This window comes from Poecilia formosa, unplaced genomic scaffold (genome assembly GCF_000485575.1).
Source record: "Poecilia formosa unplaced genomic scaffold, Poecilia_formosa-5.1.2 Scaffold422, whole genome shotgun sequence".
Classification (NCBI taxonomy): domain Eukaryota; kingdom Metazoa; phylum Chordata; class Actinopteri; order Cyprinodontiformes; family Poeciliidae; genus Poecilia; species Poecilia formosa.
Genome location: NW_006800361.1, coordinates 209,952 through 226,829, shown reverse-complemented (window position 1 = coordinate 226,829; position 16,878 = coordinate 209,952). Strand labels below are relative to the sequence as shown.

General features: G+C 47.5%; 3 protein-coding genes across 6 annotated transcripts in view; 2 read left to right on the top strand and 1 right to left on the bottom strand.

The window, feature by feature from the left end:
- LOC103155346 (inactive ubiquitin carboxyl-terminal hydrolase 54-like) overlaps nucleotides 1–4,910 on the top strand; it is a 24,000-nt gene extending 19,090 nt beyond the window's left edge. Inside the window, 7 exon segments of the mRNA XM_007577004.2 lie at nucleotides 213–332; nucleotides 866–1,043; nucleotides 1,277–2,040; nucleotides 2,112–2,209; nucleotides 2,601–2,723; nucleotides 3,346–3,556; nucleotides 4,253–4,910. Coding sequence (XP_007577066.1) covers nucleotides 213–332; nucleotides 866–1,043; nucleotides 1,277–2,040; nucleotides 2,112–2,209; nucleotides 2,601–2,723; nucleotides 3,346–3,556; nucleotides 4,253–4,794 — 2,036 coding nt within the window. The 3' untranslated portion in view covers nucleotides 4,795–4,910.
- Nucleotides 4,911–8,580: 3,670 nt separating this feature from the next.
- rps27a (ribosomal protein S27a) lies at nucleotides 8,581–11,469 on the bottom strand. The gene is made up of 6 exons (XM_007577002.1): nucleotides 11,369–11,469; nucleotides 11,195–11,259; nucleotides 10,846–10,900; nucleotides 10,045–10,130; nucleotides 8,852–8,983; nucleotides 8,581–8,762 (listed from the first exon to the last, which is right to left on the bottom strand). Exons 2-6 carry the CDS (start codon nucleotides 11,240–11,242, stop codon nucleotides 8,613–8,615), a joined length of 471 nt encoding a protein of 156 aa, XP_007577064.1. The 5' UTR covers nucleotides 11,243–11,259; nucleotides 11,369–11,469; the 3' UTR covers nucleotides 8,581–8,612.
- A 207-nt stretch (nucleotides 11,470–11,676) lies between these two features.
- LOC103155358 (clathrin heavy chain linker domain-containing protein 1) overlaps nucleotides 11,677–16,878 on the top strand; it is a 6,819-nt gene continuing 1,617 nt past the window's right edge. For 2 of the 4 annotated variants that reach the window (XR_001659416.1, XM_016663477.1), the window contains exons 1-10: nucleotides 11,677–11,906; nucleotides 12,712–12,863; nucleotides 12,944–13,029; nucleotides 13,109–13,307; nucleotides 13,616–13,957; nucleotides 14,055–14,155; nucleotides 14,223–14,394; nucleotides 16,130–16,329; nucleotides 16,463–16,648; nucleotides 16,713–16,878. Coding sequence is in view for 3 of the 4 variants with exons in the window: in XM_016663477.1 (XP_016518963.1) it covers nucleotides 11,715–11,906; nucleotides 12,712–12,863; nucleotides 12,944–13,029; nucleotides 13,109–13,307; nucleotides 13,616–13,957; nucleotides 14,055–14,155; nucleotides 14,223–14,394; nucleotides 16,130–16,329; nucleotides 16,463–16,648; nucleotides 16,713–16,878 (1,796 nt within the window). In the remaining variant the exon portion in view is untranslated. Of the gene's footprint in view, nucleotides 11,907–12,340; nucleotides 12,458–12,711; nucleotides 12,864–12,943; nucleotides 13,030–13,108; nucleotides 13,308–13,615; nucleotides 13,958–14,054; nucleotides 14,156–14,222; nucleotides 14,395–16,129; nucleotides 16,330–16,462; nucleotides 16,649–16,712 lie in introns of those variants that run through there. The other 2 variants (XM_016663478.1, XM_016663479.1) reach the window with 2 other exon arrangements.

Below are 16,878 nucleotides of genomic sequence, written 5' to 3'. Positions count from 1 at the left end.
TGTGTGTGTGTGTGTGTGTGTGTGTGTGTGTGTGTGTGTGTGTGTGTGTTCCTATGCTGTGTGTGTGTGTGTGTGTGTGGTCAGCAGATGGAGCAGGAGGAATGTTCTCCACTGATCTGCTGAACAAACTCAAACTGAAACACAAAGGAAGTGATGAACAAACAGCTGCCATTGTTACTGACTCTGTGTGTGTGTGTGTGTGTGTCTTGCAGGTAAAGGCGAGAGCTTTGACAGGTGTGTGATGGAGGCGGAGCTCCTGCTGGACCAATCTCTGCGCTTGGAGCAGGCGGGTGACGTTGCGGCGGCGCTCTCTGCGGTCAATGAAGCCGTCTGTAAGCCCCGCCCCTTTGTGTGGCTCCGCCCCTTCATAACACATCTCATTCCTGCAAATGATAGTTAGACTTCCTGACATGTTTGTGTTCATGATCTGAAGTTAAACTGAGTCAGTCATGGCGGGGAACCAGAACCGGGTTCTCCGGTCTCTCAGGGGAACCTTAGCTCCTGTTTCCAGTCATTCGGGTCGATCGGCTGGTTCTGGGTTCTGATCCGGTCCAAACTACCTGAAACCTGCAGCAGAAGTCTGAATAATGAGAGTAGATCAATCCTGGATCCTGAAACAGAACCAGAACCTTCGGCCCAGATTCACTGGTTTGGGTTTCCATTCCTTCTGTTTGATTTCCTCGTGTCTGACCCACAGCGCCACCATGAGGCCGCATCGCCTCCTGATGTTTCACTTCCTGTTTCCTTTAAACATTTCTACATGACCTCATCACATCGTGTTATTATTTATGCATCTTTTCTTTCCCATTTATTCCTTTTCCTTTATTTTCTGTTTCCATGGTTACGTTTTCCTGCACCGCTGCAGCCAAGCTGCGGCCGGCGGCGGCTGAGGGCGGAGCCGGTAGCCACAGCCGGCTGCAGCGCTGCATGAGGAGATGCCGCAGCCTGCAGCAGCGCATGCTGCAGCTGCAGCTGCAGCAGTCAGAGGCAGTAAGACAGGAAGCAGAGCAGCAGGAGGAGCAGCAGACGCTGGAACAGCCCAGGTACCACCTGCTCTGCTCAGCCAATCACAGCTAAGCTGGCTCAGCCTGTTGGGGCTCAGTGCTGCCCCCTACTGTCAGTTCAGAGGATGAGCTGCAGGATCAGAGTGGAGCTGCTGGATCTTTTTTCCATTTCTGTGAAATTAGTTTTAAATCAGACAGTCTAAGCCCCGCCCCCTCAGAGCAGCAGGTGGCCTTCCTCTGGGTGACCTCGGTCTTCTCTCCCTCCTCTGCAGATCAAAGCCTCTCCCGCTCCCAGTACTTCTGACAGACAAGCAGGGCGACCAATCAGCTGCCCGACAGGACCACCAGGCTCCTCCCCCTTTCACCTGCCTTGTTAAGCCCCTCCCTCCTGCATCAGGTTTGCCCTCTGACCCCACCTCCAGCAGGAGCCCCTGCTCTGGCTTTGGGAAACCCCTCGGTAGCGCCAGGTCTCTCCCTGCTCTCGCTGTGGAAACCTACCTGGATGACGTGGCTCCGCCCCCTCCACCAGAAGAGGCGTGGCCTGACCCGTCACAAGCCCCGCCCCCACACCGGCCATGTTCCCAAACTCCATCACCTGCTGGAGGTAACGGGTGTCATGAGATGATGGAGGATTCGGGTTACTCCAGAAACAAACAGGCCACGCCCACAAGCCTAGCCCCGCCCCCTTCCTCCTGCCCAACCAGGAAGTGGTCTTATTTAACTCCGGAGCAGCTGGATGATTCTCCATCTATCAGCTCCACCTTTTACTCTCCCTCAGGCTCCGCCCCCACTGTGGGCCGGCCAATCAAGAGCTGCTCCCCACCAGCCAATCAGCTTCTCAGAGCTGCCCTGCCTGTGCAACGCTGGGCTGAAAACATCAACAGATACTACAACTCCCAGCATGCAGCGGCAGGCGGAGCAGCAGAGGGGGAGGAGTTATCTGAGCTGGAGACGCTGTACCAGGCCAGCCTGCAGGCTCCCAGCATGCAACGGGGCAGCCGTGGAGTCAGCCCGCAGCCAGGGGGCAGCAGAGCAGGTAGGAGCACAGACAGGCAGGAACTCCTCCGATGTGAACATGAGTATGAACACTTTCTGTCTCTGTTCCAGTGGTGAGGAGAACGCCGTCTGGATCCAGACGCTCCAAAACGCCGACGGCTGAAATCGAGAGAAACGCCTACAGGAGACCGGCCTCACCTGGAGAGCAGGTAGAACCCACAGGAAGCTGCTGCGCTAACACCAGAACCAAGAGACAGCTGAGCTATGATCAATGAACTGATCAGTAACCAGAGTTTTAGGTTTTTACAGACATCTGGTACTGTTCTGATCGACATGAGAACATTCTGTCTTTCCTGAACATCTGTTAACTTCCTGCTACAGTCGGTTTTTATCTGAGACGATTTCCACTTTATCAGGAATCGATTTCTGGTAGAAACATCTTTTATCTTTGATGTGAGTCTGGAAGTAAAATCCTAAAAACTGAAGAATGAAACCAGATTCAGCCTGAAGCTGAAATCAGAACTTTCAGTTGGAGTCGAATTAAATTCATCCAGAAGTTCTTCCTCATTGATTCACAGCTGAACTCTGTGTCCTCTACAGCCCCCTGCAGGCGAAGACGAGAACTACAGCGCAGAGAACCTGCGACGCCTCGCTCGAATTCTGAGCGGAACCGTCATCGGGTCGAGACCACAGAACCTCCAGCAGAACCTCCAACGCAGCTGTGTAAGTCACACACAGGTTCATGCTGCCACCTGGTGGTGACATGTCGTCACTGCAGCCTCCTTCATTTCCTGTTCCTCTGGTGATTCAGACATGAATGAGTTAAAGACCAGATAAAACCAGGAGGCTAATTCAGTTCTCTGGTTAAGAGTTAAAACTCAGACTGACTTTCATCCAAGAGTCCAGCAGGTTCAGTCTGAGGTCAAAGTTCAGCAGGTTCAGTCTGAGGTCAAAGTTCAGCAGGTTTAACATCAGGTTTAGTTTCAGATTCAGATCCTCTCCTCCGTTCGGCCTCAGGCTGCTGGTTAAACACTCATGTTTGGTTTAGTTTTGCCCTGAGCGCGGTCTGCCAGGCAGACCAGCCCGGTCCGCCGGCCCGGTCTGCTGGCCCGGTCCGTCCTGAACTCGGCCTTCAGGAGTCCTGAGGTTTTCCTCATGCTGAACATCGGCGCCTGCAGGCAGACTCTGATCTGCTGAAGCTACGGTGGCTCAGAGGAGACACGTCCTGACAGGAAGTCGGATCAGAACATTTCAGGGTTCGTTCAGTTCATCTTCATCGTGTTAACCGTTTCTCCTCTTCCCTCCATCTTCATCCCCCTCCTCGTCTTCCTCATCACATCTGAAGGACCCCTCTGTGTCCAGGCCCCTTCTCAGACACTCAGACCTTCACTGCTCCTCTTCCTCCCTCCTCCTCCACCCCAGCACCTCCTCCCTGCACCTCCCCTCCTCCTCCTTCACAGCAGATCGCTCCTCCTTCCACCGACTCCACAGCCCTCCGGCTCCACAGCGCCCCCACACGCAGACGCCACCCCTCCCCCCCTCCTGGGGACGCTCAGGTAACCCCTTAACCTCCACATTCACCTGCTCCTCCTCCTCCTGACTTCCTGTTGGGTGAAACTCAAACTCTGATCTGGAGTTCAGTAGGAACTGGTTCTTGCTGCTGCTGTTCACTGAATCAGTTCACTAACCAGTTCTTTATGTTCAGTAGGAACTGGTTCATGTTCAGGACTGAACATGAAGTTTCACCTTCAGGATGTTTAATTTAGTTTTACCAATCAGTCGTCATCATCGTCTTCCTGTGGCTCTGATTGGCTGAGGAGTATTGCATCACTTCCTGTTGCTGTAATACTCTGTTCTTTGATCTAATTTCCAAATAAAAATCTTTACTGATTTATTTTAACATAAACAAGTTAAAACATATTTTCTGTTCCTACATTTTACTTTTTAGGAACTGCTGAGCCTCGCTAGGCTAGTTAGCTTAACACTAGCTTTGTTAGCTTAGCATCAGCAGCTCCATAGGAAGCATCGATCCAGAACCACCGACCCGTTTGAGTTTCTCCTGCTCAGAAACAACCTGCTGATGATTCTGATGGGTTCTGGTTGATTCGTCTCATCTCATTGGTCGATTAACTGGACTTTAACCTGATCAACTGGACTAAATAAACCAGTTCTAACCAGAACCGGAACCAGAACCAGGCAGGTCTTCTCCAGGTGAACCTGCTGACTCTGCTCTTCCTCCTCCTCTTCCTCAGGTTCTCCTTGGCACCAGGTTCTGGTTCTGTCTGACAGCGGTTCGACTCCCTCGGCTCTCCACAGCGTCGCCATGGGTTACGCCACTCTTCCTCGCCACGCCCCGCCTCCCCCCTCCTCCTCTTCCTCCCTCCCCAGGCCCAGACCCGGTTCTGCTGGTCCACAGCGTCTCCTCGCCGACCCGGTCGCCCCCCACCGCCATCATCAGGCGTCACTTCCTGTTGGAGGAGCCGGCGCTGCTCCACGGCGCCCCCGTGTGTCAGGAGACGTTCCTGCTCAGCCCCTGCGTCTGGACGTTCCCCCGGAGACGGACTGGCGGCGCCATGTGGACCCGCGGGCCGCCCGGTATCAGCAGCGCCCCCAGTGGACGGACGGGCTCTGCCGGCAGCTCCCTGCCGACCCGGATCGTCCTTCCTGCCGACCCGGCCGGCTTCTGTGGCCCGGTGCCGTTCAGGCAGCAAACAGTGAGGGAGACGTCAGCAGGTTCATGGAGGTCAGAGGTCACGACCAGAACCAGAACCTGAGAGGAGACAGAAGAACCTGAGCAGATCCAGATCCTCCCTGAAGAACCAGAACAGAGCTGGATCAGAACCAAAGCCAGCAGAACTCGGTCCAGATGTGGACCCGGGTCTCCTCCAGAACCTCCTCCAGAACCTCCTCTGTGCTACTGGACCCGTGTGGCTCCAGCTGAGCAGCAGAAGAAGAAAAGACTTCCTGTGTTCAGCTGAACAGAACCTGGATGTGGTTCTGCTCCAGTGTAGATGTTCTGCAGGTTCTGGTTCTGTCGGACTGCAGAGTTCATCGGGTTTCCTCTGGGATCTTCATCCTGATGTTTCCCGTCTCCTCGGTTCTGATTGGTTCTGCTCTTCCTGCAGATCTCCTTGGTGACTCCATCCGGCTCTGATGTCACTTCCACTGGTCAACATCCAGTTTTCTCCTGTTTTCCGATGTTATCCAGTCATTTTTAGATGATGAAGGAACTGCTGACTCCACCCGGCTGGCGCTCCAGGTGGGCAGAAACAAACCAACACCAAGTCGTCTGTGAGGACCAGCTTTAGGTTCATGAAGCTGCAGAAACGTCTCGGTTGAAGTTCTGCTTCCCATCATGTCAGTTTCTGGTTCTGCTTGTTTTTCTCCGCCAAACAGACGAGATGATTAAAAATCTCCATGGAAACGAATCAAGTTTCTCGGGTCATCATTCAACCTCATGTCTCTACTTTAGTCACAAGTTCTGGTTTGGTTCTAAGCATCTGGTTCTGTTGAGCCAGAAGGTTCTGGATGAGTCCAGAAACCAGAACAACAAAAATAGAAAAATGTTGTGCAGGTTTTCAGTTTCAGGTAGAAAATCTGAATGAAAGAGAAAAATAAAGATTTTCCACTTTTGACCTTCAAGTGTTTTCAGGATGAAAAATGATTTAATGCAAAAATCAGTTTTATTAAAATTTAAGGAGGAATCAAATGTAGAAGACATGAAGAATAACTGCAGGAAAGGGTTAACGGGGTTAACCGGGTTAACATGATTAACTGGGTTAACCTGGTTAACCTGGTTAACCGGGTTAACATGATTAACTGGGTTAACCTGGTTAACATGGTTAACCGGGTTAACATGATTAACTGGGTTAACCTGGTTAACATGGTTAACCAAGCGCAGCTGGGCAATAAATGCTCCCAATTAATTACTCGAGATGACAAACGCCAAATATCCAATATATAGTTACACTGCTTACGTCAGTGGTGTTTTAAAAACAAAACCAGTAAAAACTTAACTGAGTTCATGTCAGATTCCCTCCTCACCCTCGTCTTGATAACAGTCCACTGGTTCTGTCCAGACTGTGATCAAGCTGACACTTGGTGCGCAGGCAGTTTCAACTTTACGCACAGAGAACAGAGAACATCGCGGAGATCATTATTAATCACACTAAGAACAATATCTGTCAGAGAATCACCTCTGATCTGGACGCTTTAACGGACCAGAGGCTCTGGAGCGTCCAGCAGCTGATCCGCTTCGCCGGGGTTTTTCTCCCGCAGGCCGAAGGAAGTGATCAGGAAACGATCAGAGTTCTGCCTCTTCTAATCACGTCATTTGGTGAAATGTTACCTGATTTCAAAAACGGTCTCTCAGAGAAATACTAAATGTTTCGTTTGATGACTACAAATTGGAAATAAAATGATTTTTTTTCCTTTGACGGATAACGAAAAAACTCCAGCGCCACCTCTGCTCCAAACTACCAACAAAAAACATCTTCGGTTTTTTGTTGTTTTTGCAGAGGATCAGTAAATAACTTATTGGTGTTTTATACCCAGATGTGTGCTTTAACCTTTGCGTTGCACCAGCGCAGCACATTGAAACATCCAGGCGATCAATATCAGCTCGTTTATACGAGTATTAGTATAATGGAGGCTGGTATAAATGCATTTATATATGTCATCACATGGACTTATATAAAATTTTATACATTTTTTTTCATGGGGGGTGGGGGGACACTGGGCCCCCGGAACCCCCTCTGGCTCAGCCCCTGACTAGACTAGCTTAACTTTTAAAACTTAACATGAACTCTTACTGCAGTTCGGAGTATTTCGGTTCAATTAACACAAAATAAAGCGACCTACATAGATTTTCTGACAGATAATCAGGTGTTTAAGTTGGCTAATCAACCACAGAGAGTTCAGGCATCACTTCCTAACGATGCAAAATGAAAATTCAAAAACTTAAATCTGAAACAAACGGAATGTTCTGTTTGGAGCGTCTACGTTTAGTGTGGGAAAAGTTTTTGTGTTTTAGTGTTAATTCCTGATGCACTTGAACTAATCTTTGCTCTGCGCTCGCCGGGCTGTTGTTTATTGGTTGCCATGACAACGAACCTGCGTGTGACGTCAAGCTGACAGAAAAAATTATCACCTGTTTTTCTATGTTTTTCCCCTGTTGCATCATTTGTTCGTAGAACGTGGCGAAATTCAGATGCATCATCAAATGGGATGAAATATTTCATAAAGCATAAAGAGCCAAAGCTTTTCAAATTTTAAATTATGGCTCCAACAGCGACAATTAAGTAAAATGAAATTATTGGTCAATATAAAAGAAATTCACTTTGTTCTCTATTGTATCTTTACAGAACTGACAGAGAGCAATTTTTTAAAGATTTATATTCAGAGAATATATTTCACATTTCCAAACTTCAGCATCTCAGCTTTAAGCCTCATTTTATAGAATCCAGTAATAACTCACCATCTGCCCCAACCAGACACACAAAAAGGGTTTTGCATCTTTAATACTTGCTACATTAAAGTCACATCATATCTAATCTGCTGAGTCAGCAGGACTAAAGGTGGAATCAGAATCACATAATTGAAAAATACAAAGTATGATTCTTTAGGTTTACACAGAAGTTACTTATTCTGCTTTTGAAATGTTTAATAACATTTTGATTGTCACAGAATCTCATGTTTTTGTATTTTAGCGCTTGATAAAATCAGACAATAAAAGGCAACTATGTGATAATTCTTCACAAAAAATATTACTGAATTATGAAACTTTTCATCTGTAGGGAAGCATTCAGCAAATAACAGGCTGATTCCATAAATTATGACTGAAAAGTTCCTTTAATTCCATCACCAAGTGAAAGACATTAGATTACTTCCAAATTAACACATTTATATTTCATGTAGCTGCTCAAAGGTTGTTCTCTAAAGGTAATATTAATCTGACAAGCCTGATCAGGACGCATCCTAATTTATCGAGTCAAACTGTCCGGCAGGACAAAAGGCCTTCCAGTGACTTCAGTTCAATGAGGTCATTCAGAAAATAAGACTTTCATGTCAGCCTGTAAATATATAAATGGGTTTAACGTTTCTGGGTCTGGAATAGTTTGAGAAACAGAATCAGAGGATCAGCGACCCGATTCCTGCTGCCCGACTCTGATCTGGGCTCAGACTGGTTCTGATCACAGAAACCTGAACTGGTTTTAAGAAATCCATCCAGTGACCACTAGAGGGCTCCAGCTACTGGTTTCCTGCTATGATTTTGTTATTAGCATTTTATTTTGTAATTCATTGACTTACTTTGTGGGAATTACATTCTAAATAATTTTGAGCTTATTTTTAAAAAATCTTATTCCCAAGTTTAAAACTGGATTTTGTCCCCAGAGAGCCAGATCTGGCCTTGTTGTGTCGTCATGACAACTGCTGGAGTAAAACCTGCTGACGTAGAAAACCTGAGAACGTTCTGGACCAATCAGCTCTTTGGTTCTAATGGAAACTGGATGTTTATAACCCTGACCTCTGACCCCGTTGACCAGGCAGTGTTCAGCAGAAAAAGGACTCAGACTCAGCATGTGGAACCAAACTGTTTATTCCTCCAGAGCTCTACTTGTCCTCCGGCTTGTTGAAGCAGTAGGTCAGGCAGCATTTGCCGCAGTAATGGCGGTCGAAGTGACTTGCCATGAAGACGCCGGCGCCGCACTCATCAGCCGGACACTCGCGCCGCAGACGGTGGATCTTACCGTTTTCATCCACCTGCAGACAGAAACAGTCAGCCACTGAAGGGAAGAGGCCCCGCCCTCTGACCCCAGAGGCCCCGCCCTCTGACCAGACGCCCCGCCCACCTTGTAGTACTTGAGCACGGCCAGCTTGACCTTCTTCCTCTTGTGTTTGTTCTTCTTGGGTGTGGTGTAGGACTTCTTCTTCCTCTTCTTGGCGCCGCCTCTCAGCCGCAGCACGAGGTGCAGAGTGGACTCCTGCAAACAGGAAGCAGGTCAGAGCGCCACCTGCAGGCCACCAGAACCAACACTGAACCGGTCCAGAACCATTCAGAGATTCTCTGCTGCAGCTGGTTGGTAAAACGTTAATTTGGAGAAAAAGTGACGATTAAAGCAGAAAACCTGAAAATCTGATTCAGTTTCTGTCCTGATGCTTCACTTCCTGAGCTGAAAGCAGGTCCAGTGTGTTGCTCCTGATTGTATTAGACCAAAATTATTAGAAATAATCCTGCAATTTAGCATAAATGATTTTGATTGACTCCAAGGAAAAACATGGCAGGGATCTGTGGAAATGTTTTAAAGTAAACATTAAGTTTGTGTTTTATTAATGTCAGTAAACTGGTTTTAACTCCTCACATCATCAGACTGAAGGTGAAACATGCAGATGATCTGGTGGTTTTTGGTCAATCAATATGTAATCATGTATGATGACAAACAAAATGATTGTTAAAATGCTGCTATGATCTGTTGAACAAAAGGATAAATAACATTTCCAGAGTTCAAACTGTCAGAATCCCTTCAGTGTTGGTAAGAAAATTAAATGTTAATTTCATTCCAGAACATCTGCTGATTTTAGCAGGTGGTGTTGAACAGTTGGCTTCAGGAAGCCTCTACACTGGACAGACAGACTGACTCCAGGTTTCCTCGGTGATGCATCAAATGTTTCTGAACAAACCAAAACGGATCAGAGGAGAAATGTCAGACCTGCACGATTAAAACCCTCGTGTTTAACTTTATATGTCATTTCAATTAATCTGAAGATAAAATCATCATGGCTTTATGACACCATTAACAGCCACAGACAAACAGTAATTAAATGCTAGGTGACTTTTTTAATAAATATGATGTGATCTTGTTTTGGATGATAGTGGATGTCTCTGGTTGATTTTGGTTTGGTTGAACTTTGAGGCTGAAATAAATTTGCTATTTCCTATTAAATTAGAATAAAAACAGAACTTCAGAGTTCAGTTCAAGAAATGAACTAAAACAATTCAACTGAATCTGTTCAGAAGAACCAAACGCTGCAGAGTTCTTCTCACCTTCTGGATGTTGTAGTCCGACAGTGTCCGTCCGTCCTCCAGCTGCTTCCCAGCAAAGATCAGCCTCTGCTGGTCAGGAGGAATTCCTGCAGGAACATCAGCAACAATTTAAACATGGAGAAACAACAACAATGACCTGCAGACCCCCTCAATGACCTGCACAGTCTCAGGTTAAACTGATGGTCCTGGGTGGATGAAGCAGCCATCTGGGGTCACTTTGAGGAAGTCTGGAATTGCAACCTTTCTGAGCAGCAGATAGCCTGTCTTCTAGATGAACAGCCAATCAGAGATTATTTTAATTTTGTTGCAAAGCAGAAGCAGACCATCAGCAAACATGTCAGAACTCCAGAAACAGATAAACAGAACAGTCACCCTGAGTTTAGAGAAACCCTCCAATATCCACCAATAGATATGAAAAGTTTAATACCTTCATTAAAATGTTGTGAAAATTCTCCAATGTGACTCAGTCTGTAAATATTCTCAGTTAATCACAATTGTCTTGACTTAAGTCATTACTCCAGCTAATTTCAACAAATGAGATGATAGATTTCATTTTGTAAAGACATAAAAAACCACAGGAAGTTGGTGAAAAACTGCCAACGTGCCTTTAAAAAAAATCTAAACTATGTAGACATTTTTAAGTAAATATCATTAGCATAGTAACTAAGACATTTGTTGTTCATAGGTACTTTTTCCTACAGGTTTCATTTAAAGTCCAGCTGGACCCATTTAGAGGCGTTCAGGGTCACCAGGATCAGTCAGAACCACCTGAATGGATCGACCGCAGCAGCTGACACTCACCTTCCTTGTCCTGGATCTTAGCCTTGACATTTTCAATAGTATCTGAAGGCTCAACCTGGAAAATAAAAACATATGTAACCTGATGGCATTGAATAAAATCACTCTAAGCTCCAACACTGAGTTCTTCAATCTGCTCCGTTTAAACGAGCCTCTGAGACTACACGTGTTTACTGCTCTACCAGCTTTAGCAACGTAGCTACAGTTTAGCTACTTTTTATGACCAACCGGAGCATTATTATGTTATACATCAAAATAACAATCAGAAAACAGGCTTAATATGTGCTCCTTTAAATAGTAAAGCTCCGATTAACCGTAGTAAGTAAACGCCGCCACCCTCCATCACGCTCACCTCGAGGGTTATAGTTTTCCCCGTGAGGGTTTTCACGAAAATCTGCATCGTGAGGTTCGGTCCACCTGTAGGGAAACACACGGAGAGACTATCGGAACCCACTCAGATTGAAAACTGATCCAAAATGCGGTTATATTTTATTAAAAAGTGAAAAAAACACGCAGCACCACTCACCACCGGTTCACTCCTAATGGCGGATCCTGAGAAGAGGACCTCAAAGGGGAAAGAACGGGGTTTCCTACACGCGATTCAACGGAGGTAGCTGGCCGTTATTGTGCCTGATTAAAAAACAGAAACAGTATTTTTGTATCGTCGTTAGTTTACTTTTGATTATAACATATTTCGGCGCTGAACATATCAAAAATAGAATTAAGGTAAATACTTGAAATAATATAACTTAAATAATCAAAAACATGATTTTAAGAGGTCCTCGGTTTCCATGGTAACATCACGATTGCTATGTTACTGACGGCTAACACGCAGAAGAGTTGGAGTTGGTTTAAAACTAGATAATAACAAGATGAATAAAGAACAAAATGACACCGAAGATCCAGAAATGAGTCCCGTAATGGATGTAGAGGTGTATGAGAGTGACGAGACGTTTGTTCAGTCTCTAAACGAGTTTATCGAGAAAGAGAAGAAGTACCTGCAGTGTCCAGAGGAGGGCACTGATGAGCTGCGATACATAGTCTACCGCTCCGCGTTCAACAAGGTGAGCGAGTCAGCTGAGAAAATAAGGTTTGAATAGGTGAAATATTTTACACAAAACTCTTATGGAAGTTCTAATTCTGATATTATGAACAGGTGAAGGATTTTATTAACAATTTAAATGTTTTCTTTTGGTCCTTGATGTTTTCCTTTATTTGATCATTGGAACAACTGCTCTCTGAGTTTTCTACAGATTTTTCAAGTTTTTGTCCATTTTATACAGGACGTTGCAGAACTATTCATCCTCTTATTAAGTTCTTCCAGTCCAAACTCAAACCTCAAAGTAAAAAAGACACAACTATTCTTGATTTTCCAGATTTTCTTTTACAGATAACAATCTGGAAAGTTTGGCATGTCTTTGTATTCAGCTTCCTTGAGTCTGCTGCAGGTCTTCTGGGTTTCTCTGACCATCTGACCAGCTCTGACCATCTATATTCGGTTCAGTCAGCCTGGAAGGTGAACCTCCAGTCCAGTCTCAGGTTCATCACTGAGGAACCAGACTGGACCCAAACTGAGTGGCAGTGATGGACACAGCTCATGGTCACTAACTCTAAAGTTCTAGCCGTACCATGTTAGTGTATCTATACCAACATGATACTTGCTGAAGCGCTTATTTTGACCATGTTTACATCCACCAAGTGTAGGTGACACAAACAGACTCTTAAATTAGCATTTTAGAATTTATCCCAAATAATTAACTTAAGGTGCATTAAGTATGCTAAACATTGTCAAAGTTAGCAAACATGCTAACGAGCTCAATGAAAAATTAGCTCTGCTGGAGCCGTACAGGTCTGGTCTGTATCTTGCAGGTGATTGGTCGAGCCTCGGCCTATAGGAGGCTCCTGCTGGACATAAAGTCAGAGTATGATGGCGTCATCAGGGAGATGAAGAGGAGGGAGGAGGAAGCTGCAGCATCCCACCTGCAGTCCCTGCTGGGTTACGCAGCTCACATCACTGACAGGTGAGGCTGCTGGTTCTGATGGGGACCGGTCCGGTCCAAACAGCACCACAGGTTCACAAGCATGTCTGCTCTCTGTCCAGAACCTCGGTTCTCCAGAACCAGACAGCAGAACTTCAGCAGGAGGTCCGGAGGCAGAAGGCCACCACCCAGAGCCTGTTGATACCAGGTTCTGTTGGAAGTTCTGGGCCGAATGTTCTGGATGGGCTTCAGAACCTCTGATGACCCGCCTCTCTGCGTTTCTGCAGGTCTGACTGTGGCCCAGTCCGAAGACCCAGAGGTTCTGCTGATCCATCTGGACCACCTGAAGACCCGGAGAGACGGCCTGCTGGACCGGAAGATCCTGTGTGGTCCTGTGGAGGTCCAGACCCAGCTGACCTTTGACCTGCAAGAGGCCCAGCTCCACAGAGACCGCCTGAGGGCCCAGAACCAGCAGCTGATGACCCGGTACGGAAACTGGGTCTGATCAGAAAATCTGAGGTCATGAAGGTTCCTCCAGCAGACTGTAGGTCACCCAGAACCAGAACCAGAACCAGAACCCGGGTTTCGCCTCAGATTATTTAAACTTTATCAACAACAGAAACATAAACATTTACAGAACACAGAACAGTATGTGGTCCAGAGTCCGGACCAGAATCAGGTCTGAATCCGGTCCAGAATCCGGACCAAATTCTGGTTCCTGCCTCCCTGATCCTCCTGCATTTCCTCTCCGGTCCAGCAGGTGGCGCTGCAGCTCTGACCTGTGATCTCTGCAGGTTCCGACGCCTGAAGCTGGTGGGTCAGCGTCTGACGGTCTGGGAGGAATCGGGTCAGACGGTTCCGCTGGAGGAGCTGCTGGGTTCTGTCATCCAGAACCTCAAGGAGATCGGACCCGATCTGCAGGACGAAGGTCCAACTTCACAATCTGGAGATGAACTGATGGTTATGGAGCCAGCAGGTTCTGGTTCTGGACGTGATCCACCAGAACCTTTCACAACCTTTGCTGTCCGTCCTCCAGGCGGTGATGAAGAGTCGTTCTGCATCCCAGCTGAGCTGCTGGAGGAAGAGGAGCCGACCGGGCTGGACGAGTCCAAACTGCTGAGGAACCACCTGGACAGGTCGGGTTCTACAGGTCAGAACCTGACCCAGGCAGAGCCACGACGCCTGGGCCTGCCTGGACTACAACCAGTAACTGACTCTGGTTCTGCTCCCCAGGTTCCTGGACCTGCTCCGGTCCTCCCAGTACGAGGCGGCGGCCCTCCATGCGGCCCGGTCTCCGGTCCTGAGGGACTCGGACACCATGGAGATGTTCCGAGGTTCAGAACCAGAACCAGAACCAGAACCTCCCCCAGAACCTGGCTGATTCTGGTTTTGTTCCCTCAGGTGTTCGGGCCCCGCCGGGCTCCACCCCCCCACTGCTGCTGTTCTTCCGGGCGCTGCTGGTTACCGCGGCGACGGGCAGCCAGCTGTCGGCGGCGCTGTCGCTAAGGGGCGTGGCCTCGGCTCTGCAGCACGGAGACGTGCAGCTCATCGCTAACGCCGTCACGCTCAACAAGTGAGGTTCTGACCCGGTTCTGAAAGCAACATTTAGAAACACAACCAGTGATGGCAAAGTTACTTTGAAAAAGTAACTTTAATCAGATTACTGACTACTCCTTGAAAAAAATAACTTGGTTAGATTACTGATTACTTGATTTGGAAAGTAACTAAGTTACATTCAAAGTAACTTTTTTAGTTACTTTCAGCAGCTGCTAACAACAACAACCCGCCGCCTGTGAAAATTACTTTGAGCTTTGCCAAAACTTAATTATAAGCTGTTTTATAATAGTAACATTGTGTCTCCACTTATTAGGTTGAACTGAAGGGGAGATTGTTTAATGGTTATAACATGCAAAACAAACGTTAGTACTCTGTGTGTGTTTTTGTGTGGTTCACTACACAGGTTGCAGAGCCTGTGCAGTCGATAAGTATCTGTAGTCTGACTACTGGATTTGAAATGGCACCGTGTTCGATTACTCGTTACTGAAAGAAGTGGTCCAACGTCAGTTACTTTGTAACGTTACTGACGTCACTGAACACAACAGAGGAAAAACTACAAAATAAATGAAAATATTTAGCATCGATATTCTCTTCCTGTAAAGTGACCTAATTCAAGTGAGGACCAGCCAACTGGTGCCAGCCGCACTAATCAGCTGGAGCTTCTCCAGTGAATCTGTTCAGTTGATCCAGTGGTCGGTTCTCCTTTCTAAAGCATTACCAGCAGAAACAGTCAGCAGCTCACTGGTCCTCCAGACTCCCTGCATGTTTCAGGTGTTTCCTGCTTCAGCCCAGGTGATTTCAGTTGGCAGGTTTTTGCTGAGCTGCAGTCAGCTGACAGTACAGCAGGAAGCATGTGAAACCTTCAGGGCCCGGCTGGGAAACGCTTAGATTCCCTTAAGTTCATTTCTCCAGATAAATTCTGAAACGTTCAACATTTTGTTGAGGTTTTGGTTATGAACTGTTAGCTGCTTATGTTCATGTTCTTCTTGTGAAGGAGGTGAAGGTAACGCAGCAGTTTCATTTCCTCTCCTCCTGTTTTCAGCCCCTGATGCGATGCAGCAAATGATGTTTATTCTGTACCCAGAATGCATCACTGTAGACGGTTAATAACCTCCTGATGTCCTGCTGCTTCTGACTGAAACCTACTGTGGCTAATCGGGTTAATTTAGCATCAGAGTTAGCAAAGCTCAACAACAATAAACTGAAACCATAAGTGAAAGGTCTTCTGGAAAGAATCACTTCCTGAAGCTCAAACAAACAGAGACATGTAGTAACAAGCTGGCCCTGTAGAGGGCGATGTGTGCTGTAGCACATGTGTCAGGTTAGACTTAGTGCTTTAGCATTAGCTTCTGCTAAATATTGCATTGGTGTAGTGCTTTGGTTTTAGTGGAACTAATATTTATGATTATTACATTAGTTTTAGCAACTTGTTTATGATTTGTGCTTTAGTGTCAATTAAACTAATACCTTAGATCAGCTCTTAAGGGTTAATGGAGCTAACTCAGCGTTAGCGGTGCTAACATGGAGGAATCAGGCCTGTGTTGATCAGGCTGATCTCAGCCTGAGGAGAGACCAAACCTGGACTGGAGTTTCTGAAAGGATGAGGGAACATCCTCTGGTCTGAGATTTATGGGCATCAGAACATGCTTTGGGTTGAGACTTGGGCTCAAACGTCTCATTGGACCGGACTGCGGTGGGGTTCTGGATCATGTTCTGGTTGGGTTCTGGTGTAACTGAGGCGTCCTCCTCAGGCTGACCTTCACTGAGGCTGTGGGCGACGCGCTCACTGAGCATGCTCAGAGGACCCGGGGCGTGGCCGACCTCTGCCTGGCTCTGGCCTCCGCCGTCTACCAGGCCTGTAGCCACCACCAGAAGACCGCACTGAGCATGTGCAGAAGAGGTCTGGTGCACGGCGCCGCCGAGGTCATCAAGAGGAAGCAGCTCACCGCAGGTCAGCCTGTTTCTCTGGGTCCGACCAGAACCAGAACCTGCAGGTTCTCATGAAATGTGTATCTCATGTCTCTCTGTCTTTGTGAGGACTTCCTGGTCCGACCAGAACCAGAACCTGTCCTGTGTGTGTCCAGAGGAGAGCCTGTGGGTTCTGTCCCATGCGCCCAGCCTGTCCCTCCTCCAGCTGCTGACCAACGCAGACGACAACGGGAAGGCGGCCATCTTGTCTGTGGGCGGGACCTTTGTCTCCATGCTGGCAGACTTCCACCGGTACCAGCTGGCTCTGGAGCTTCTGGAAGGGTTCCTGAGGAGAGGTCCAGGTGAGTGCGTCGGTTCTGACCCAGCCTGGATGTGAGACGTCCTGACGCGTCCCTGTCCCCTCAGACGTGCTGGCGACGGCCATCTTGGAGGACAGCAGCTGCTCAGTGGACGTCTGGGACCAGGTGGCGGCGCTGTGCGCTGAACTGGACCGGGCTGACCTGAGCCGGGCCATCCACTCCATCCTGCATGGACCCGGAACCTGGACATCGGACCTGGAAGGGGAATGGGT